This window comes from Aethalodelphis obliquidens, unplaced genomic scaffold, assembly GCF_003676395.1.
Source record: "Aethalodelphis obliquidens isolate GAN/ISIS:26980383/991018 unplaced genomic scaffold, ASM367639v1 scaffold18, whole genome shotgun sequence".
In the NCBI taxonomy this organism is placed as follows: domain Eukaryota; kingdom Metazoa; phylum Chordata; class Mammalia; order Artiodactyla; family Delphinidae; genus Aethalodelphis; species Aethalodelphis obliquidens.
The window spans coordinates 691,244-713,430 of record NW_020837962.1 but is presented as its reverse complement, the minus strand read 5'-3'; the positions used below and the strand labels follow the sequence as shown (position 1 = coordinate 713,430).

Sequence of the window (22,187 nt, the reverse complement as noted above, 5' to 3'; positions counted from 1 at the left end):
GTAATTCACATGCCAGATCATTTGCCCATTCAAAATGTACAATGCGGCAGCTTCTAGTGTAGTCACAGAGCTGTACATCCATCAAACGACGCCTTTGAGGGGAGAGCGGGATGCAGAAGAAATAATGTATAAAATTAGCAGCGTTGGAAATTGCTGGCATTCAGTGATTCTTGACCTATATCCAGGGTTGGCAAACTTCTTCTGTAAAGGACCACGTTCTAAATATTTTAGGCTTTGCAGGCCAAGAGGCAAAATTGAGCCACGCCGTTGGCAGAGGCCAATTGTTATTTTTTACATTTTAAGTTAAAAAAAATGTGGAATCCATTCCTAGTTTGGGGGCTGTACAGAAGCAGGCAGCGGGGCAGATTTGGCACATGTGTTGTAGCTTGCCAACCCTTGTCCTGCACAAATGGCAATTCATATGGTTCATCTTAGTCATATACGTAATATATACTATATTGCATATTCCATGACAAATGTAATATAAAGTATTAAATAAGGTAATATATGACATCGACAAATAAATAATATCTGAAAGAAACGTGTAGTGACAGAGTGTGGTGAGTGCCCGAAGGAAGCACACAGAGTTCCATGAGGTGGTTAAATGAGGGATTTGTTTGAGCAGGGCTTGGGGGTTGGGCAGGACCCCCTGAGGAAGGGATGTTTCAGCTGAGAATGGAAGGATACCTCTGAGTTGAAGTCAGGGCCGAAGGAACTGGCCATGTAAAACCCCTGAGGCATAGGGTGGTCCAAGAACAGCAAGCCAGGGCTAAACCCAGAGGCTGCAGAGTGTGATGGGATCGGGGTTGCAGGTTGAAGCTCTCCCCTTGGCTACTGTGTGGAGGATGGACTGGAGGAAGATCAGGCCACCTGTTAGGAGACTGGGATGGAATAAACATTTATCAGGTATGGGATGAATCGAAGCAGTCACGTACCTTCTAGCGGTGCGTCACTTTTTTGTTTTATTATTTCAAGTTAGGATTCAAAAGGATTTCTTATTTATCAAAAGGTCGTGGCTAGGGACTTCCCTGGCGGTGCAGTGGTTAGGACTCCACACTCTCACTGCCGGGGCCTGGGTTTGAGGCCTGGTGGGAGAACTAAGATCCTGCAAGCCACGCTGCAGGGCCAAAAAAACCCCTAAAATCATGGCTATGTCTTATGCCAGCAAACCCATACGCTCTCATTTCCTTGATGATCTCTCTACCTTTCAGTGCCTAGCTGAGCACTGCCCAATAGAAATATAACGCAGGCCACATATAGGATGTTAATTGTCTGGTAGCCACATTTAAAAAAAAACAGGTGAAATGATTGTAATAATATATTTTATTTAACCCAGTGTATGCAAAATATTATCATTTCAACATGTAATTAATGAGATATTTTGTATTCTTTTTTTTCATCCTAAGTCTTTTAAATCCGGTGTGTGTGTGTTTCTTTAGCACATCTCAATTTGGACTAGCCTCATCTTAAGGGCCTAATAGCCCCAGGAAGCTGGGAGTTACTGTATTGGACACTGAAGGTGTCGGTGTTTTCTCTTATTTTGTTAAAAATTAAACATTATATAATAATATTATAATATTTATAGAGCTATATATACCTCCAGGAATTACATACTACTTTATTTACTGATTTCCCCCCCAGGTTTATTGAGATATTATTGACGTACAACATATGTAAGTTTAGGCTGTAAAGCATTTAATACCCATGTATATTGTGAAATGATTACTACAGTATGGTTAGTTACCACCTCCATCCCCTCACATTAATTAATTTCTTTGTTTTCATTTTGTGGTGATAATTGTTAAGACCTACTCTCTTAACCATTTTCAAGCATACAATACAGTATCTCATCTTACAATTGGGAGTTTGTACCCTTTGACCAGCATCTCCCCACTTCCCCCACCCCCAGCCCCTGGCAGCCACCATTCTCTCTAGTTGAGTTCAGCTTTTTTGGATTCCACATGTGAGTGAGAACATAACACTATTTTGTCTCTCTGTGCTGACATTTCACTCAGCATGATGCCCTCAAGGTTTATCTGAGTTGTCACAAATGGCAAGATTTCCTTCATTTATGGTTGAATAATAGTTCACTGTGTATATGTATGTGTGTGTGTGTATCACAGTTTCTTTACCCTTTCATCCATTGATGGGCACTTAGCTTGTGTCCACATCTTGGCTGTTGTGAATAACGCTGCAGTGAACATGGGGTACGGATATCTCTTGGTGAGTGATTGCATTTCCTTCGGGTGTATTTCGTCCTGTTTTAAGGACTACATTCCCACAGGAATCCCTGGGTCAGCGTTTATCTTTAGTTTGGTGACTCTCATTGTGTATCTCCAGGTTATCACAGTTAACCTGGGCCACCTTGTTTTCCGCCCGCGTGGCTTACAGAGCGATTAAGTGAAGCCCTGTTGGTCTTCGGGTCAGGCTGTCCGTGTTTTCTTTAGCTTAAGGAGTAATTTCTAAGGGAATTCATTGTGTCATTGTTTGGAATAGCAAAAGCTTGGCAGCCACCCAAGTGGCCGGCAGTAGGGACTGTGCAGAGGGGATGGGCTTATGGGGAAGAGGGAGACTGAGTAACTTTCTACCGTTTGCCCTTGTATTTTACACACATATGTACATAACATATATGTAGTTAAATTTGAGTCATGCGTTGCCTGTTAAAGTGAAATTTAAAGATGGATTAATATTTTCCATCATTCCCTGCTCCCCAAATCATACAAAAGTGTTTCCTAAGCAGCTCCCCTGTAGGGGGACGCAAGGATGAGCCAGCCCGTCCTTCAGGAAGATGTCAGAAGTGCCCCCCCGGGCCAGCAGAACCCAGGGCGTCAGGGAGCATGTGCTGTGGAGGCCGAGTTTGATTCAGAGCAGGACCAGGTCAGGATGAGGTGGGGACCAGAGCCTGCCCGAGCGCATGGAGGCCTGCAGGAGCGTCTGCTTGCTGGGGGGCACCGCTGGTCCTTGTGCCCTGCGGGCTCTGTGCTGTATGAGTTTCCCATGGCTGCTGTAACAAATCACTGTAAACTTCTGGCTTAAAGCAACACAGATTTATTCTCTTCTAGTTCAGGAGGTCAGAAGGCCAGGGTGTGGTGCTGTGTTCCTTCTGGAGGCTCTTGGGGAGAGTCCATTTCCTTGCCTTTTCTAGCTTCTAGAGGCCAACCACGTTCCTTGAGTCGTGGCACCGCCTCACTTTGACCCCTCTTCTTTGGTCATCACATCTCCTTGTCTGACACCCCCCCTCTTTTCCCTTGTAATTCCCTTGTGGGTCCATGGGGCCCACCTGGATAATCAGGATCCTCTCCCATCTCAAGATCCTCAACTTAATTACATCTGCAAAGTCCCTTTTTGTCATGTAAGGCAAAACACCCACTCATTCTGGGGATTGGGATGTGGACATTTTGGGGGGCTCTGGCCAGCACAGTTCCTGGCACATTGTAAGGGCTCAGGACATCTCTGTTGGGTGAAAGAATCATTTGGTGAGGCTGGAAATGTGGAAGAGACATAACAAGAGGTGGATCTGGCAGTGATGTTTGTTGACCACCTACTGTGGACTCTGGCTCATGGTTAATTGAGTGCATGTTTGCATCATCTCATTAGTATTTCCACTTTACAGGTGTGGAAACTGAGGCTTAGTGGCTTGCCCAGTGTCACATGGTGAGGAGCTGAAACTCCATCTGCCTGATTAGGGGTGTGTTTGGGGAATAGGGCCCCTAACCTTGGTAAGGGCAGGGATTCTCTTAAAACGGGGTTTCTCAGCCTCAGCATTATTGACACTTGGGGCCGAGTCATCCTCCAATGGGCAGCTGTGCTGTGCATTGCGGACGTTTAGCAGCAGCCTCGGCCCCTACCTGCGAAATGCTCATAGCATACCCCGCAGCCGCACTCCAAGAGTGACACCAAAAATGTCTCCAGACCTTGTCAGATGTCCCCTGGGGGAAAACTTGCCTCTGGTTGAGAACCACTATCTGAAAACATAAAGCAGATGATGACATGTCAGATCCACAGTCTCCATGCCATTCAGAGTGAAAGTCAGAATCCCGACAATGGCCTGTGAGTCCTGCACAGTCTGTCCTTCCCCAGCTCCCACCTTCCTCCCTGACTGCCTCTCCCATTTTTCTTGAATCATATTGGCCTCTCTATTATTGCTCCCAAACGCCAGACGTGTTCCCACGTCAGGGCCTTTGCACTGGCTGTTTCCTCTGCTTGGAGCGCTCTTCTCCCAGATTCTTTTCCCAAATGGCCAGTCGGCTTACTTACTTGTTTCTTTCAAGCTTTTACACACATACACCTTCTCAGCAAGGCCTTCCCCCTTCTCTGAGTCCTTTTGTTGTTGTTTTTTTGTTTTGTTTTGTTTTGTTTCTTGCCTGCACTACTCGCTCAACTTGCAGGATCTTAGTTCCCAGACCAGAGATCGAACCTGCACCCTCTGCAGTGGGTGCGCAGAGTCCTAACCGCTGGACGGCCAGGGAATTCCCTCTCTGAGTCCTTTTATTATTCTTTAAAATAAATTCTGTTTAATTTTATTATCTCATCCTTTTATTTTAAAAAAATACTTATTTGGTTGTGCCAGGTCGTAGTTGCAGCATGTGGGCTCCTTAGTTGTGGCATGCCAACACTTAGTTGCGGCATGTGGGATCTAGTTCCCTGACCAGGGATCGAACCTGGGCCCCCTGCATTGGGAGCGTGGAGTCTTAACCACTGGACCACCAGGGAAGTCCCCCCCTCTCTGAGTCCTTTTAATCATCACTCACACACACTATATTTTATATAATACGTAGTTTGCGTGTATATATATTTCCTCTAGTTGACTCTCTGTCTTCTCTCATCAGACTAGACTGTCAGATCCAGGAGGGCAGCCCTTTGTCCTGCTGTTCACTGCTGGGTCCTCAGCACCTACAAGGGTGCTCAGTGGATGGATAGATGCTATCCCTCCTGTTTACTGCTGTGTCCCCAGACATGCCTGGCACATGCCTGACCCCTGACAGGTCCCTGGAACGTGACCAAATGGAGGATTTGGTGAAGCTCCAGAGTCCGATAAGAGGAGAGGAGTCAGCAAAGGGGTCAGGGCTGGATGGAGAGTGCAAGGACAAGTGTGTAATTTGCCCATGTGCTCACTGGGCGGGCTGGGGTCAAGGCAGGTCGGAGCAGACTGCCTGCTGCTGACATTCAAAACACCTATGATGGGCAGCCGTGGCTGCTTTCTTCTTGGCGCTCGAAGTCCTGTTCAGGCAGACTTCTGCGTGTCACTCCTGTCCCTGTCTCGCCAAAGTATCCAAATCTGCAACTTGGGCAGGAGGGTTCGGTGAGGATTTGGGACTCTTGCCTGGGCATGGCCAGGGCCTTCCCGGGCGCTGGGGGTAAGACCTGGATGCTGCCCCGCCCCTCCCCCCAGGTTTCTGGGCTTTATTCTTAGCTCTGGTGAGTCAGAGGGGGAAGGAGGGCCACGGCTCTGCCCGCAGCGTGATACTGGCACCACTGCCTTCTCCACCGCTGTGTGGGGGCTGTGGCCTCAGGCCTCTCCCAGATCTCTTCCAGGACTGTGCGGGGCAGTGGAGGCCCCCTGCCGCCTCTGTAAACAGGATTAATGTCCAGAAGCCCAGCAGGTCCCCTGACCTAACTTGGGCCTCCCAGCATTCTTTTTCTCGGCTTCCCTTTGCTCCAGACCTGCCCCTTTGCCAGGAATCTCGCACCCGGGATGGTTCTGCATATGGACTTTATAGATGGCCTGTTGCCTCCATGTCCGCCCCTGCCCCTCCACGGTGGGCCCAGTCGTTGGCTGTGTCCTGCAAAGCTCCTTCTTTCCTTTGCTGGGGGTGTTGGCCCCGGCTCTGGAACCAGCCTCTCTGGGTGTGAATCCAGGCTCTGCCAGGTGCTGCCCGGGTACCTTACGACAAATCTTCTCACCTCCAGTTGCCTCTGTGTCCCTCCCTGTAAAGTGGGAATAAGACAGAAGCTACCTCATAGGGTAGTGATGATGATGAAATGGAACGATGCACACTGAACCCAGAACACGGCGCCTGTCGTTACAGTCAGGGCTCGGTAAGAGCTGCCGTCTTATTGCTGTGATTGTTAGTCTGAGTTTCAGCCCCCTGGGTTTGCACCTTCTACCCTCCCAATCCCAGCCCCTGCCGCCAAGCTGGGGCGCTCACCCCCGCAGTCCGAGTATTGGTGCCATTCTTAATCCTGTTTTTGCAGATGAGCGGTCAGGGTGGGAGAGAGGAGCTAATTTTCTGAAGATCCGGAGCCAAGTGAGCAGCAGCGACTAGATTCAAACCCAGGCCCAGCGGTTCCAGGGTCCCCACTCTTTTGTGGCTATTGCTGTTGTTTGTATTCCTTTTATCCCCTTTCTCCTTTCTCTCCCTCCCTCTCTTACTTCTCCATTTCTGAAAATGTGGACAGGCTCCTGGGTCCCTTCCGCCTGCCTTGGACACGTTTCCTCCGACCTCTGGCTGCTTCTGATCCTCTCAGATCCTCACCTGATACTTTCTGTCCCATCGCTCTTCCCCTTCATAGCAAGTGTTGTCCTTTGTAACTAGGTTTTGATTTGTGACCTTATGTCTTTAATGGACTGTGAGTCTGCACCTGGTTTGTTCCCATATCCCCATGATTAGCCCAGAGCTTGGCATGGAGTAGGCACTCAATACATGCTCATTGCATGATGGAATGAATGAATGAATGAATGAAAGCTTGCACTTGTGTTTGTTGATTAGTCTCTTGGCCAGGAACTGAAACTGGAACCTTTTGGATCATCTCATTTAACCCTCCCGATCACTCTACAATAGGTGGGTCCTGGAATTAGCCTCATTTCACAGATGAAGAAACCAGGGCCTGGCAAGGCCACTGCATTAGGGTAGTGGGGGCAGTTTTGCCCCCCAGGGGCACATTTAGCAGTCTCTGGAGACATTTTAACTGTCACAACTGGCTGTGTATGTCACTTGAAGGTTATGTGACCTCAGTTTCTTACTCTGTAAGAAAACTGTAAAATGGGTTTAAGTATAGTACCTGCCTCCTAAGGTGGTTTGTGAGGATTCAACCTGATGTGTGCTATTGGTATCTATTGGGTGGAGGTCAGGGATGCTGTTCAACGTCCTACAGTGCACAGGCCAGCCCCTCAAAGAATGTTCTGGCCCCAAATGTAAGTGGTGCTGAGCTTGAGAATCCTTGTTTTGGGGCACGTGTCTGTGACCCGGAGGAGATTAGGACCCAGACCTTGAACCATCGTTCTTAACCATCATCCTGCATTGCTCACATTGGGTGGATGGGTAGGGGGAGTTGTAGAAGATTCTGTGTCTGAGTCAGCACTTTGCTTCTCCATTCTGTGCCCATGAGCTTGGAATCCCCAAGGCCTGAGGACAGCGTTGCCTTGCAAGCTGCCTCTGGCGGGACGGTGGGGCCACTGGCCTCGCAAAACGCTTAGCGCTCCAAGCACCTGGCTGACGGGTGGTGGAGCCCGGGAATTAAGAACTCAAGTGTCAGACAGACTCTCTATGGGTTCAAATCCCCGTGTTGCCTGACTCTTCCTGGCTCTGTGAGCCTGAACCAGTTCTGTGAACTCCCTGGGCCTCAGAGTCCTCACCTGAAAAGGGGGAGTTTTCACATTCCCAACTTTGTAGGGCTGTTGGGAGGTTTAAATGGACTCACGCTTGGAAAACACTTAGCATGGGGCCCGGTGTGGCCACTGTGCTTTTATGGTAGGCACCCAATAAATATGTGCTCTCTCTTTATTCCTAGCCCAGCATTTAGAAATTTCTACTCTTAAACTCCTGCTGCTGCTATTTATTTATTTAAAGTGTGAACTAGTTTTGTTTTTGTTATTTTTTAGAGGTAATACATGTGGAGTAAAAAAATTCAAACAGTACAAAAGATAATAAAACAAAAACTAGTAGTCGCCTTCCTCTCACCAGCTTCAGCCCTACCCCCTGGAGATAATCACTCTTCATGTTAACAAAAATGTTAGCTTTTGTTGTTCTTGTCCCCTGCTAAGAAAATTTCCCTGCCTAGGCAAACATCTATATACTAATTTTAAGTGGGAACAGTAGTACATGCATATGATAAAATATTGCAGACAATACATTTGCTACGTATATAGAGGCATCTGCACTGGGATTCAAATTCTTGGCTGTCCATACTGCTTACAGGCTGTGTGACTCAGCCTCAGTTTCTGTATCTGTAAAATGGGTTTAGTTATAGCCCTGCCTCCTGGAGTTGTTTGTGATGTAAAGCCCTTAGATCAGTCCTGGCACATGATACTAAGAACCTTACTGACCCTTTCACTTTCCATAGATAGTAGAAGGTAGCACACATTTCTTCATTTGCTTCACATCTTCGCTTAGAGGACATCTTGGCTCAGAGGACTTTCCTGTCCACCTGATATAAAAGTAGCACCCAGTGCCCACCGTGATCCTCTGTTCCCTTGATTCTTCGTCAGGTCGTTTGTTGCCTAGACATACATAGAGTTGTTTGTTTAGTATCTACCTCTTGTGATAGAATGAAACTGAGAATGGAAACCTTATTTACCTCCGAATGGTATTGGCACATAGGAATCTCATGACTAATAGTTGTCCATTGAACTTCCCTGGTGATGCAGTGGTTAAGAATCCGCCTGCCAATGCAGGGGACATGGTTCAAGCCCTGGTTCAGGAAAATCCCACATGCCGCAGAGCAACTAAGCCCGTGCACCACAACTACTAAGCCTGAGCTCTAGGGCCCGCGAGCCACCACTACTGAGCCCGTGAGCCACAACTACTGAAGCCCGTGCGCCTAGAGCCCGTGCTCCACAACAAGAGAAGCCACCGTAGAGAAGCCTGTGCACCGCAAGGAAGAGTAGCCCCTGCTCGCTGCAACTAGAGAAAGCCCGTGTGCAGCAATGAAGACCCAATGCAGCCAAAAATAAACAAACAAACAAATAACTTGATTAAAAAAAATTGTCCACTGAGCCTTAGAAAACTGATGGTTGTAAGTTATTGAGACAGTTGAATGCGAAAAGGGATGTTCAGGCCCCGGGGGAACAGCCTGGTACTAGTAGGCCCTCATTACTCAGTAGTGTCAGAGCAACTCTGCTCACGGATGCTGGTGATGCTGAGCGGCAGTTCAAGTTCATAATCGCCTCCCCTATCATCCTCTCTGCAGCTTCCCTCCTGTCCCGAGGTCGGCCAGCTGGGTCCAGGCAGGACCGTTTCCATTGTCTCCACAGGCCCCAGCCAAGTGAAGCTGTGTCGGCAGGCCGGGGCTGTAGGGGCAGCCCTGCAGAGACCTTAGGCTCTGGCCTAGGGGACACCTGGTACCTGGGTGCTCCTCTCCAGAAGGATTGCAGCCCTGCAAGCACCTTGATTTTAGCCCAGGCAGACCCATTTCAGATTTCTGACCTCTGAAACTATATGATAAGAAAAAGTCTGTGTCATTTTAAACCACGAAATCTATGGTAATTTGTAACAGCAGCTGTAGGAAACTAATACAGGTAATTGGTTCTGAATTTGGTGGTGTTTGGGGGATTCACATCTTCCTCTTGGCCCAGATTCCCTGTGGGTGAAGGCATGTGCTCCAGAAAGCTCTGTTAGAATTCTTATATTGCCCATCACTAGGAGTTGGTGTCAGGGGTGGGGTGGCTCAGTAGTCAGGCTTCCTAGGTTTGAGCCCCAGCCTCATCCCTTACAGGCTGTGTGATCTTAGGCAAATTATTTGACTTCTCTGTGTCTCAATTTCCTCATCTACCAAATGGGGATCAAAACAGAACCTCCTTTCTGGGTGATCATGAAGATTGAGTTAATTCACATAAGGTGCATGGAAGCAATACCTGGCATACAGTTAGTGCTCAGTTAAAGCTAGGTGTTGTTATTATCAATAACAATATAAGATTGTCGTATTAAGAGTATAATGCTATAAACTTCATTTATTTTTATTACTGATGTAAGAATTAAGATTAGTGACAATAGTCCTTTATTGAGTGTTAAGATATGACACTGAGCTGTATGTATGTAATTTTATTTAAATTGCAGAATAGCTTTAGGAGATAGGTATTAGCCGTTAGTCATAGGTAAGGCTCAAAGAGGTTAAATAACTTGTCTAAGGTCACACAGCGAACAGAGAAGGAAATTGGACCTGTAAGAAAAGGGACAAGGAGACAGATAGTCTTTTGGGGAGGGGAGGAGGAGTGATTGGGAAAGAGAATAGGAAGAGAAGTGGGTTCCAAAAAGTCAACTGAGGCAGTTATAAATAATAGTCATAATCAACATTTATTAGGGCTTTTAGGATCTCCTGTGGCGGAGAAGGTAGTATCTCCATTTTGCCAGTGGGCTTTTTGAGCCTCAGAGAAGAACAGTGACCTGTCCAGCAGTATGCTTCTAGTAATGTTGTATCCCTAAATTCACTCGTGTCAAGTTCTGAATCATGTTGTTGTATAGAAAGTTGACGTAGTGGATCAGAACTTGTATTACTAGGGTGCTTTGTATTGTAAGTGAGAGCAAATTTATTTCAAACTTGTGTAAAAGTGAATTTATTGGAAAAGTCCAGTGGGAGGGTGGGCTGCAGGTGAAGCTTGATCCAGCAGCCCACAAAACACCAAGCATCAGTTTCTTTCATCTCTGCCTTTCACGATGTCAGCTTCATTCTCACACTTGCCCTGGTGGTGCCACCCCTTCCTCTCCACTCCCAACTCTTGGTGCTTCCTTTATAAATGGCTGAGACACCTGTCAACCCCACATCCTCACTCCGTGTCACTGGGGACAAGAGAGTATGTGTCCTTGTAGTGATTGGATTGACTGGGATCAAGTGCCCATTCTGGAGCTAATCACTAGCACGTGGGTAAAGGACTCTGCTGACTGGCTGATACTAAAGAGGACCTACCCCTGGAGCTTTGCCCCAAGCATGTGGCTGACGAGAGGATTTGCTTACGAACAAGGGCCAGCGGCTGTTGCCAGAGAAGGGAAAATGTGTGTGGGGCGTGGACAACATAAACCCACTGCAGCATGGCCTTTGGGAAGATGCCTTATCTCCTGGTGCCTCGATTTCCTCATCCGTGAAATGGGGATAACAGCAGTGCCTCTTCTGAGGGCTGAGTGATGTGCCTGGCCCATCCGTGCTCAGAATGTGCTGCTTGTCATTATTCCTCTGAGGGAGAAGGGTGCGACCTGACACCACACAGTAGAAACTGTATGAACTTCCAAAGCTTGTGGGCCAAGCAGACTTGTACTTGTTCCCCAGATCCTCGAATGTCAGCACTGGAGGGAGAGGGACATAAATGGATGACGAAGGTGTCCTGAGAAGAAAAGCCTCAACTGGGGGGATCAGGGGATGCCCTTTCTCTAAGATTTCCATGGGCTGGGTTCCTGGAAGTGCAGAGCCTGGGCCAGCGCTGGTGACTGTTTTCCAGACTCCTGGAGCTGAATTTTGTTTCCCAGTAGTTGGGCTGATGGACGCTCCATTAGCAGAAACAGGGAACGATGGTCCGACGAGCTTGATTTCCGAAGCTCCCTGCGTTTGGAGGTAGAGCCCCTGAGGAGGGAGACTGTGGTTAGCTGTCATCTCTGGGTTCGGGGCAGTCTCAGTGAGTCGTTCTTCCTTAAGAGTGGCTTTCGGCATTCCCTGTTTCCCCCAGAAACCCCAAATAGAGGGGACCCCACTGCCTGTCTTCAGGGGTTCTCAAGGGGATTGCACAGAGGATTCATCAAATTCCCGGCAAGTGAGGGACATGCAGGAGGCCTTTGACCCAGTTACGTCACTGCTGTGACAGTGTTGTGGTCAAGACCACTATTGGCGGGCGGTAGTGGCAGCAGGGATGGTGCAAGTTCACGGTCACAATCGGATTTCCTCTTTTCATGCCCCCCTGTCCTTCCGCCTCCCTCCCGTCTCTGCCCTCTCCGTCAGGGCTGGCCACCTGGCTTTAGCAGGAAGCCGCTGTCTGAAGAATAAACCCCTTCCTTTGCTAAGCATTTCTCCGACCTCTCCTTCCCCGGAGTTCCGTGTCCTTAGATGCTCCCCAGTCTCCTCTTGCTCACTTCCTAACTTGAACTTGTCTTTGTCCCTTAAGCTTCCTGACTCTGGGCGGTGCTGCGGTTAGTGGTGGAGATTATTACTAATTATTGGTCTCTGCAACTAATAGCCATCACTTACCAACTCTAGACCGTGCCAGCTGGTGCAGAGGATGGGCCCATTTGATACTTTTTCCAGGCCTGTGTGTTTTCCTGACCACACTGCTAAGGAGATTGAGGCTTGGAGAAGTTAAGTGACCTGCCCAGGTTCACATGAGGTCAGGGCCTGAATTTTAATCCACATCTATCAGACCAGAAAGCCAGGGTCATAGCCAGGTTCTACCTTGATGGATTGTTTGGTTTTGTTTTTTTTGAATTTTACTTTATTTTATTTTTTTATACAGTAGGTTCTTGTTAGTTATCTATTTTATACGTCTTAGTGTATATATGTCAGTCCCAATCTCCCAATTGGATTGCTTTTAAATAACAAAGTAGGGGGACTTCCTGGTGACGCAGTGGTTAAGAATCTGCCTGCCAATGCAGGGGACGCGAGTTCGAGCCCTGGCCTGGGAAGATGCCACATGCCACAGAGCAGCTAAGCCCATGTGCCACAACTACTGAGCCTGCACTCTAGAGCCTGTGAGCCACAACTACTGAGCCCGTGTGCCACAACTACTGAGCCCACGTGCCTAGAGCCTGTGCTCCGCAACAAGAGAAGCCACTACAATGAGAAGCCTGCGCACCGCAACAAAGAGTAGCCCCTGCTCACCGCAACTAGAGAAAGCCCGTGCACAGCAACGAAGACCCAATGCAGCCAAAAATAAATAAATAAATAATAAAAATAAATTAATTTAAAAAATTATTTTTAAAAAAGTAGGAAATAATGCTGGGGAGGGGAGACATGGTTTGGGCCATTTGTTTACTCAGTAACCTTTGGGTACCTGCTGGGTAAGGAGGAGATGAGTCAAAAGTAAATACCACACAGTCCTGGCACTGAGGTCCTTGTGTGGTCCTTGCAGGACAGAGGTATTGACAGACACGTGAGAAAATCATTGCAATGTACAGGGGGTGTCCTGATGGTTTGGGGAGTGAAGAAGAAGGCTTCTTAAAGGAGGTATCTGAGTTGGGTTTTGAAGGATGAATAGGAGTTTGTTACTGTGGAAAGACAGTGCAAGAAGAGCTTCTAGCAAGGCATCCCCAAAGAACCATTCATTTGACTAGCAGTTGGGGAATGCCTTAAAGGCAGGGACCTTTAAGGCACCTTAAGGCACCAGGGACCCTTCCTGAATCTCCAGTGCCTTGAGCAGTGCCTGACACAGGCTTGATAAATCCTCCTTTGAGTGAATAGTGGAGTTGACACATTGGGGAACAGGGCGGGAGAAATTGTAGAAGAAACAGATGGGGCTTGAATGTGGAAGGCCTCATGAACCGCAGCAAGGATCGGCTCTGAAAGGTGATCTGGAGCTATTGGAGGTTGTTACCCAATAGCAACAGTTGTGGTCAGGGCCACTATTGGCAGGCGGGGGTGATCAGATCTGTCCCACTTAACACAAGTATTTAAGCCTATAACTTTTCCCCTAAGGAGGAGAACCTGACTGCTTTTAAATGCAAAAAATGGCAGGATTTTCAGTTTCACTCATCGTAAAGAGAAAAGGAAGTTAAGCTACAGGGAGATATGTTCCACTATTAGATTGGCAGAGATCAAAAGCTTTTAATATACTGTGGTATGGGAAGTAGTTACCCTTGTACCTTGTTAGGTGCAATATAAACTGATGGTACCCGTTGGAGGCAGTGTCTGTATAAATTTTAAATGCATACACCTTTTGATCCAGCAGGTCTACTTCTAGAAAGTTATCTTACAAACATGCTTGCTTTGTGTGCAATGAGGCACTTATTAGGTTATTTATTCACGGCTTCATTGTTTGTAAGAGCAGCCCAGTGCCCAGTCAGCAGAAGGCTGATGATATAAGGTCAAGTCCATCCATACAATGGAATACAAAGCAGCTGGAACAAAGAATGAGGAAGTGTGCAGAGCAGGATGATCTTTCAGATCTGTTATTAAGAGATGAAAGGAAGGTACAGCGCAGGATGTGTGGAGTATGTTTCCCTCCATTTGATAACAGAAAATACGTATTTATTTTTGTTATAGATGCATAAAATAGTTTCTGGAAGGATACACAAGAAACCGATACTGTCACCTCTAGAGAGAGGAACTGGGAGGTTAAGGACCAGGAATGGAAGGTGGCTTGTGACTTCTACCCTTTTTTCAAAAGAAATAAAATTAAGCTATCAAGGATAAAGTAGATCTGTGGCACTGATAGAGATCAGTTTCTAATGTTAAGTAAAAAAAGCAAGGCATGGAACTGGTATGTATTATGGTACCTTTTGGGGAAGCAAAGTAGGTAAGCTATATTTGGAAGAATATACAAGGTGTTAGCCATGGTAGTTTTGCCTGTGGTTTAGGAGGGGAGTGCTGTGAGTTCAGGAAGGAGGATTTATTTTTCACAGTGTACCATTTTGTGTAGTTTGGGAAAATTTTAGCACGTAAAGTAAATGTATTACCCATTAAAAGTAAATTAATACAAAGAGAGACATGGATGAATACCTCGGTGGATGGGTGGGTGGATGGATGGATGGATGAGTCAGTGGATGGGTAGTTGGGTGGATGGATGGATGAGTCAGTGGGTGGGTAAGTGGGTGGATGGATGGATGGATGAGTCAGTGGGTGGGTAGGTGGGTGGGTGGATGGATGGATGGGTGCATGGGTAGTGGGGGTGGGTGAATGGATAGATGGTAGATGGATGGATGAGTTGGTACATGGATGGGTGGGTGGGTGGGTGGATGGATGGATGGGTTCATGGCTGAGTTCATATCTGATGCACGTATGGACGCATAGATAAATAAGATAAATTTGGCTGTGGTGGGGAGGACTAAGTGGGGCCCAGAGGGGCTGGAAGCAGGGAATGGCTAGGAAACTACTGCAGGAGTCCAGGCAAGGAATAATTGTGGTAAGGATCAGATTATTGAATTGATTCACATAGGAACCGAGCTTCCTGTATACCTAACTGTGTATATTAAGTCCCAGCATTCTTTTCTTACTAGAAAGGCAGATGCCTTTGGAATGAGCTTTTTCTGGCAACTGCCCAGAAACTGCTTTGTATATAATAACCACCAACAGTTTAATCCCCATTTTCACCATCACCTTAAGAATTATAGGTGAAACCAATTAAAATAGTCTTTGATATAAACTACTCCTCTCCACGCTCATTTTTATTTCCAAGGCTGTCTTCCAGTGCCCAAGTCCAGAGGCATGACCTTTGTCCTTTTAAGGGTTTCTTTGTGTCTAGAAGTTTCCTGGCTAAATCCCTTGGTGTATGTTGACCTTTTAAAGTTTACTTTTCAATGATTCCTTGTTCTTTGTTCTGGAAAAATAACCATTTATATCACAGAATAATTAAACCTCTGAAGAACCAGTTTGGGTACTTAATACCTAGGTCTTTCTCTCTCCCTCTTTTTCAAGTCAAATCCTTTTTTTCAACCATCTTAACCATTTTTAAGTGTACACTTCAGTAGCGTTAAGTATACTCACAGTGTTGTGCACAACTCTTTTGAAAAACTCGGAACATATATTTTGATTGATCATCAAATGTATCTTTAAGTGAAATGGTCTGCTTGTTCCCATCATTTTCTCTTCTGTAATGTTCTTTGATGTGGCTTTAAAACTTGCATGGAGTTGTAAGAATCCAGGTTCCTTGGAGTTCCTTGGTGGTCTCACTTATCTGATTGTGGGAAGGCTGTTGGAACCGGAGCTGTCTGGAGGTGTCTGGAGAGCACATCATCCAGTGGTGGGGAGAGAGTGCTGGGGGAAGGGGGCTGCATGGGGACTGGCCAGCTGGACTGCATGGACCTTATCCAAAGGCTGGCTACTTCTAGCTCCTCCCAATGGTTGTAAGGTGGGAATATGGGCCCAGTGCTGCCAGATTTTCTGATTTTTTAAAAGAGACACTGGAAATCCAAGTTTTACATGAAATTTCCTGATTTTTAAATGTTGGCAGCTAACATAAGATTTTTTTTAAAAAAAGCATGCTTAAAACACCAACAACAGTAACCGCAAACAATCTGCGAGCCATCTCAGCCTGGGAGCCACCTGTTTCAGACCTCTAATTTCATCCCACCCAATTATGGTAGAGATAGGAAATTGAGACCCCAAGATAGGGTAATAACTTTTCCCAAAGTTGTATAATGGTTCAGTGGTCAGATCAGGACTTGAATTAAATTTTCCATTACGGAAGTCTGAAGTTTATTCTTGGGCAGATACAGATATACCTAGTCCATTTATGTATGTATCTATCTACTTATCTATTTGGCGTGTCTCTAATGAAGTACAGGTGGCTTGTTAAAAAATTAAAAGTAATTAAAACAAATTTGTTTCTGAGGCTGGATAGCTTAGTGGTTAAATGCAGGAACTCCAGAGCTGAATTCCCTGAGTTTGAGTTTGGCTCCAGATCTTACCAACTGTGAGATACTGGGCAAATCACTGAACCTCTCTGTGCCTTAGTTTTCCCTCCTGAAAAAGGAATGATAAAGTAATTATAGAATTAAAGGAGGTAATACATATAAAGGACTTAGAATAGGGCCTAGAACATAGAACTGCAATTTGGATGTTATCCATGCTGCTACTGCTGCTGCTGAAGGTGGTGATGACGATGGCCATGATGGCCATGCTGATGGTGCTGATGAAAGTGATCACGATAGTGGTGATGCTGATGACATTGATGGCAGTGATACAGGGATCATGGTGATGATAATGAAGAAGAATAATAGAAAGCTCTTAATTCCCAAGACTGTAAAGTAGGAATGATTTCTATGACTAAACGACGTGTCAGTTTACAAAATACCCTTTAGGATTCCTTTAAATGGCAGTCTCCACCTTTTGTACAATAATGGAACTTACCACAGGTCCCAGAACTTGTCCGTTAGGTGAGATGAGATATACGTTTGTTCGTTGTTCCTTGTTAGGAGGCTTTCTGGCTACTAATCTTTCCAGTTTGCCTGTTCTGCCTGGTGGGGCCTCGTTGTTCTTAAACCCCATGACAGCTAGTTTTGAACTCTTCATGGGCCCCTTTTCCAAGCTCTTGGGGACGTCCTGTTGACCTGTGCCTGTTTGTGTCCTCAGGAGTGGAATGTCACGTGGAACACCAGCAGCCCCGACTTCACCAAGTGCTTTCAGAACACCGTCCTCGTGTGGGTGCCTTGCTCTTACCTTTGGGCCTGCTTCCCCTTCTACTTCCTCTATCTCTCCCGCCATGACCGGGGCTACATTCAGATGACACATCTCAACAAAGCCAAAACTGTAAGTCACGTGGGAGTTTATCATGATGTGTGTGTTGTGGGTGTGTGTGTGCTGGGGTGGGGAATGGTGGTTGTGAAAACTGACATGTTCCTTCTGCTTAATTGGCCCTGAGTTCCTTTTACTGAGAGACAGAATAATAATGTGGTGGGTAAAGGCTGGGGCTCTGAGTTCAGACGTGGGTTCAGATATCGGCTCTGCCACTTACCAGCTGTGTGGCTTTGAGCAAATTTCTTTTTTCCTTCCAGTTTTATTGAGATAAAATAGACATGCAGCACTGTGTACGTTTAAGTGTACAGCATAATAATTTGACTTACATCGTGAAATGATTATCACAGTAAGTTTTGTGAACATCCACCATCTCTTATAGGAACAAAATCAAAGAAATAGAAAGTTTTTTCTTTGAGCAAATATCTTAACTTCCCTGAGCCTCAGTTCCCCCATGATTATAGTGGGGGTGATAGGATCTATCTCACGAGATTATCCAGAGGTCTTCCTCCCTGACCAAGGATGTCTTTTTATTTTTTTTTTAAAGATTTATTATTTATTTATTTTATTTACTTTTGGCTGTGTCAGGTCTTAGTTGCGGCACGCAGGATCTTCGTTGAGGCATGCGGGCTCTTTGTTGTGGTGCGCGGGCTCCAGGGTGCACGGGCTCCGTAGTTGTGGCGTGCGGGTTCCAGGGTGCGTGGGCTCTGTAGTTTGCGGCACATGGGCTCTAGTTGTGGCGTATGGGCTTAATTGCCCTGTGGCATGTGGGATCTTAGTTCCCTGACCAGGGATCGAACCCGCATCCTCTGCATTGTAAGGAGGATTCTTTATCACTGGACCACCAGGGAAGTCCCAAGGATGTCTTTTTAATTTTAAAAAAGTTTTAATCTTGAAATAGTTTCAAACTATAGAAAAGTTGCAAGGATGATACTAAGCACTCCCCAGCCCTGTATACTCGTTACTCATAGTCACCGATTTTTAACATTTTGCCACATTTAACATTTTAACCTCATCCTTCTCTTTTGCTCTCTCCATATACACGTATTATTTATGTTTTTCTGAATCATTTGGGAAAAGCTAGCATCCACCACACCCCTTTACCTGTGATTCTTCAGTGTATCTTTTCTCAAAACAGGGATATTCTTTTATATAACAACAGTACAGTAAATTCAGGAAATTTAACATGGACACAATACTTAAAAAAAAAACCTACTGTGTATATTCCAGTTTTGTCACTTGTCCCAATACTGTCCTTTCTAGCACCCCCCTCCCCCTCCCCTCACTTCAAGGTCATGTGTTGCATCTAGTCACACTCTTTATTTTTCTGTAATTTTGGAAGCACTTTTCACCTTTCTTTGTGTTTTATGACATTGGCATATTTGGAGCGCGTGGGCCAGTTAGTTTAGAGTCAGTTCCTCAACTTGGGCGTTGGGACAATGTTCCCTCATGATTAGATTCAGGTAATGCCTGTCTGGCTGGAAAACTACAAAAGGGATGTGGGGTCCTTCTCTGGTTACATCTAAGGCCGCATGGTGTCCATCTGCCCCTCGGTGATCGGCTTAATTTTGTTCCTCTGGTCAGCGTGTCTGGTTTCTCTGCTGTGCAGGTGCTGGTTTTCCCCTCATAAGGATGAGCTTTCTGGGGGAGACACGTGAAGGGCATGTATATACCTGCTTCTCATTCCACTTTCTCCTCTTGACTTAGCATGTGTCTCAGTCCTTTTTTAAGCCACATTTCCCAAAATTTATTTCCATAGGCCCTTGGCAAACAGGAAAACTTGAGTGATTTTACTGAAGCTGTCCCCTTGCCTGTAATACCGCCGTCCAAACCTGTCTCGTTCAGACCACAATCCGAGCCTATCTCAACATGCTGTCTGCTCCCCTATCCTCAGCTGGACCTGATGTCTTCCTCTTAGACTTCTGGAAGCGCTTTGTACTTCTCTTGGGGAACAACATCTCCCTTTAAAATGTAAATCAGATTTTATCCGTGCCTTGCTCAAAAAAACTCTAGTGGCTTCTCATTATAGGGAATAAAACCTGGACGTCCTCACAGTGGCCCCGCTTGGTCTGGCTCCAGGCTCCTCTTCAGCCATCTCCTGCCACACCCACGGCTCATGCCACAGCAGCCGCAACCTTACTGAACACATTCCTACCTCAGGACCTTTGCACTTGCCCTCTGCCTGAATTGTTCTTTCCCTCCAATAGTCACTGTTGGCTCTTTACCCAGATGTCACCTGATGGGAGAGGCCTTCTCTGACCACCTTATCTAATCTGTTTTATTTCTCCTTATATTACTTCTTGCTGGCATTATAGTATGTATTTTTCAGTTTGTTTCTTGCCTGTGTCCTTCCACTGGAATCGCAGCTCCATGAAGGCAGTGACTTCTGTCTGTTTTATTCTGTTATCCCCTTGGCACCTTGGCAGGTATGTGGCCCACAGTAGGACCCCAGTAGATTTTGGTTGGATGAATGGTCATCGTGAGAGGCGCCCTGTGCAGGCTGCTGGGGTTACAGATGTAGATGAGCCAGACTTGCGTTTTCAGGTGCTGGGGAGAATAGTGACCACACAGAGTTGTGCCTGTGGTGCAGGAGAGATACAGACCAGTGTGGGACGGCCCAGGTGCTGGCTCACCCTACCTAGGGCTTGTCTGTGTTCCAGAGGATACATGCTGTATCTGAAGACCACAGCTGATGGTTTAGGGGGTGGCTGGTGCCCCCAAGGCTGAGATTTTTGCACAGGTGCTGGGGGAGGTTCCGTCGCTGTCCGTTGTAAGATGTGTATGTACTTCTCTTCCAGGCCTTGGGATTTTTGCTATGGACCGTCTGCTGGGCAGACCTCTTCTACTCTTTCTGGGAAAGAAGTTTGGGCAAGCTCCTGGCCCCAGTGTTTCTGGTCAGCCCAACCCTCTTGGGCATCACCATGGTAAGTAGGGGCTGGCACTGTGGAGACCAGAAGTAGTGGCTGGCATTTAGAAATGAAATGATTTCACAGTAGAAATCCAGAAATACAGCTGTGTTAGGTGGATTTGATGTGGTCTTGGCGGGGCAGGGGGTAGGGAGGAAGGGATGATGGGGCTGAGGCCTAAAGGATGAGCAGGATGTTAAAAAGTTGAAGGGGCTGGGGGTAGAGGATGATCCAGTTGGAGAAAATAGCATGTGCAGAAGTCCTGGGGTCGGAGAGAGAGAGTGAGAGTTGGCCTGTGTGGCTGGGGCAGAGACAGTAAGGAGGGGAGAGCAGGGGAGCAGGAATGGCAGGAAGGGCAGAGGACTGACCCCGAAGGACTTCGAGCTTCAGGCTTAGTGGGTTTTGTCTTGTTTTTCATTCCTGAAGGTGGGTTCTAAACCTTTTTTGTGCCATGGACCCCTTTCTTCTTTGCCAATCTGGTCTCCTCAGAATAATCACAGAACACATAGGCTTACAAAGGAAACCAATCATACACACATATGTATACATATGAAGATTTTGTGATGTACATTTATATTTTTACTTCAGGTTTAATTTACATAGGGTAAAATTCACTTTTTTCCTTGAACAATTCATGAGTTTTGATAAACAAATATTGTCAGGTGAGTACCATGTCCACAATCAAGATACGGAACAGCTCCATCACCCCCAAAAGTTCCCTGGTGCCGCCCCAGCCCTTCTCTCCACCTCTTTACCCCGCCCCCCCGCCCGGCTACTGCTGCTGTGTTTTCTGCCCCTGTCGCTTTGCCTTTTCCAGAATGTCATGTGAATGGAACCATGAAGGCTGGAGCAGTTTGAGTCTGACGTCTCAGGCCCTGCGGTTCCAAAGATCTTTTTTTTTTTTTAAAGTCACTCAGCGTGTTTGATTGTATGGATTCCGCACGCACTGTTTATCCGTTCTTCGGGTGCAGTACATTTGGGCTGGGAAACCAGTTATCTTTAATCACAGTTATGAAAAGATTAAAACGCAAAATAAAAATATATGTGCTTCTTTATGAATACATTTCAAATCAAGACCTACCAGCAGCTGTGACTGATGCCTCCTTAATTTCCAAATAGCAATTGACCATACGTGATAGTCAGAGACATCTTCAGGTACCTTTTTTTTTTTTTTTGGCTGCCGCCGTGCAGCATGTAGAATCTTAGTTCCCCAACTGGGGATCGAACCCATGCCCCCTGCAGTGGAAGCACGGAGTCTTAACCACTGGACCGCCAGGGAAGTGCCTTCAGCTGTCTATTTTCAGATAGGATGACAGAGCCCCAGGCACTGCTGATGCCATTGTGGTGTGTTGCTTTCACGTGTCATTGGTGGTGCTAATAAGGGAAAGTGAAACTGTAATTGTTTCCCATCTAAGTTCATGGACCCCTGGGTTCTATCCAGAGTCTGTCCTTGGACCCCAGGTTAAAACCCCCCAGTCCTAAAGGCAAAGGTTCTGAGCAAGGGCATGCCAGGCTGTGCATATTTAAGAGCTGACCGTGGCCTCCGAGAATGGATTGTGGTGCAGGAGTGGAAGCTGGGAGGCCAGTAGGGGGTCCTCTGGCATTAGGGGATGGAGGCTGAGACCAGGGTGAGCAGCAGGTAAGCTGAGGGCGGGCCTTGGTGGCAGAGCCAGTGTGAGTTGCTGATGGATAGATGCAGGGAGTGAGGGAGATGGGGCGCCGAGGAGGACAGATGAGGACAGACAGACGTGTCTCTGGCTCAAGCAGCTGGGGGATGAGGGGAGGTGCCCTGGGTGCCCGTAGCTCCACGGGAGTCAGGTTCGTGACTGTGACTGGCGTTGGGGTCTGCCTCCAGAGGGCCGCCTGTCTGGGGAATGGCCGTGGCATTTCCTTCTTTCAAGGAAACACAGTTTCATTGTTTATTTTCTCTTCCTGATCTCTAAGTCACGTGTAAAACGGAAGTCATAGCTCCGGGTA

At 46.7% G+C, this 22,187-nt stretch overlaps 1 protein-coding gene across 3 annotated transcripts in view; it reads left to right on the top strand.

Annotated features, from left to right (window-relative positions):
• ABCC1 (ATP binding cassette subfamily C member 1 (ABCC1 blood group)) overlaps positions 1-22,187 on the top strand; it is a 133,474-nt gene that overhangs the window by 20,714 nt on the left and 90,573 nt on the right. For all 3 annotated transcript variants that reach the window (XR_003435062.1, XM_027117284.1, XM_027117282.1), the window contains exons 2-3: positions 17,143-17,319; positions 20,103-20,228. Coding sequence is in view for 2 of the 3 variants with exons in the window: in XM_027117284.1 (XP_026973085.1) it covers positions 17,143-17,319; positions 20,103-20,228 (303 nt within the window). In the remaining variant the exon portion in view is untranslated. The remainder of the gene's footprint in view (positions 1-17,142; positions 17,320-20,102; positions 20,229-22,187) is intronic.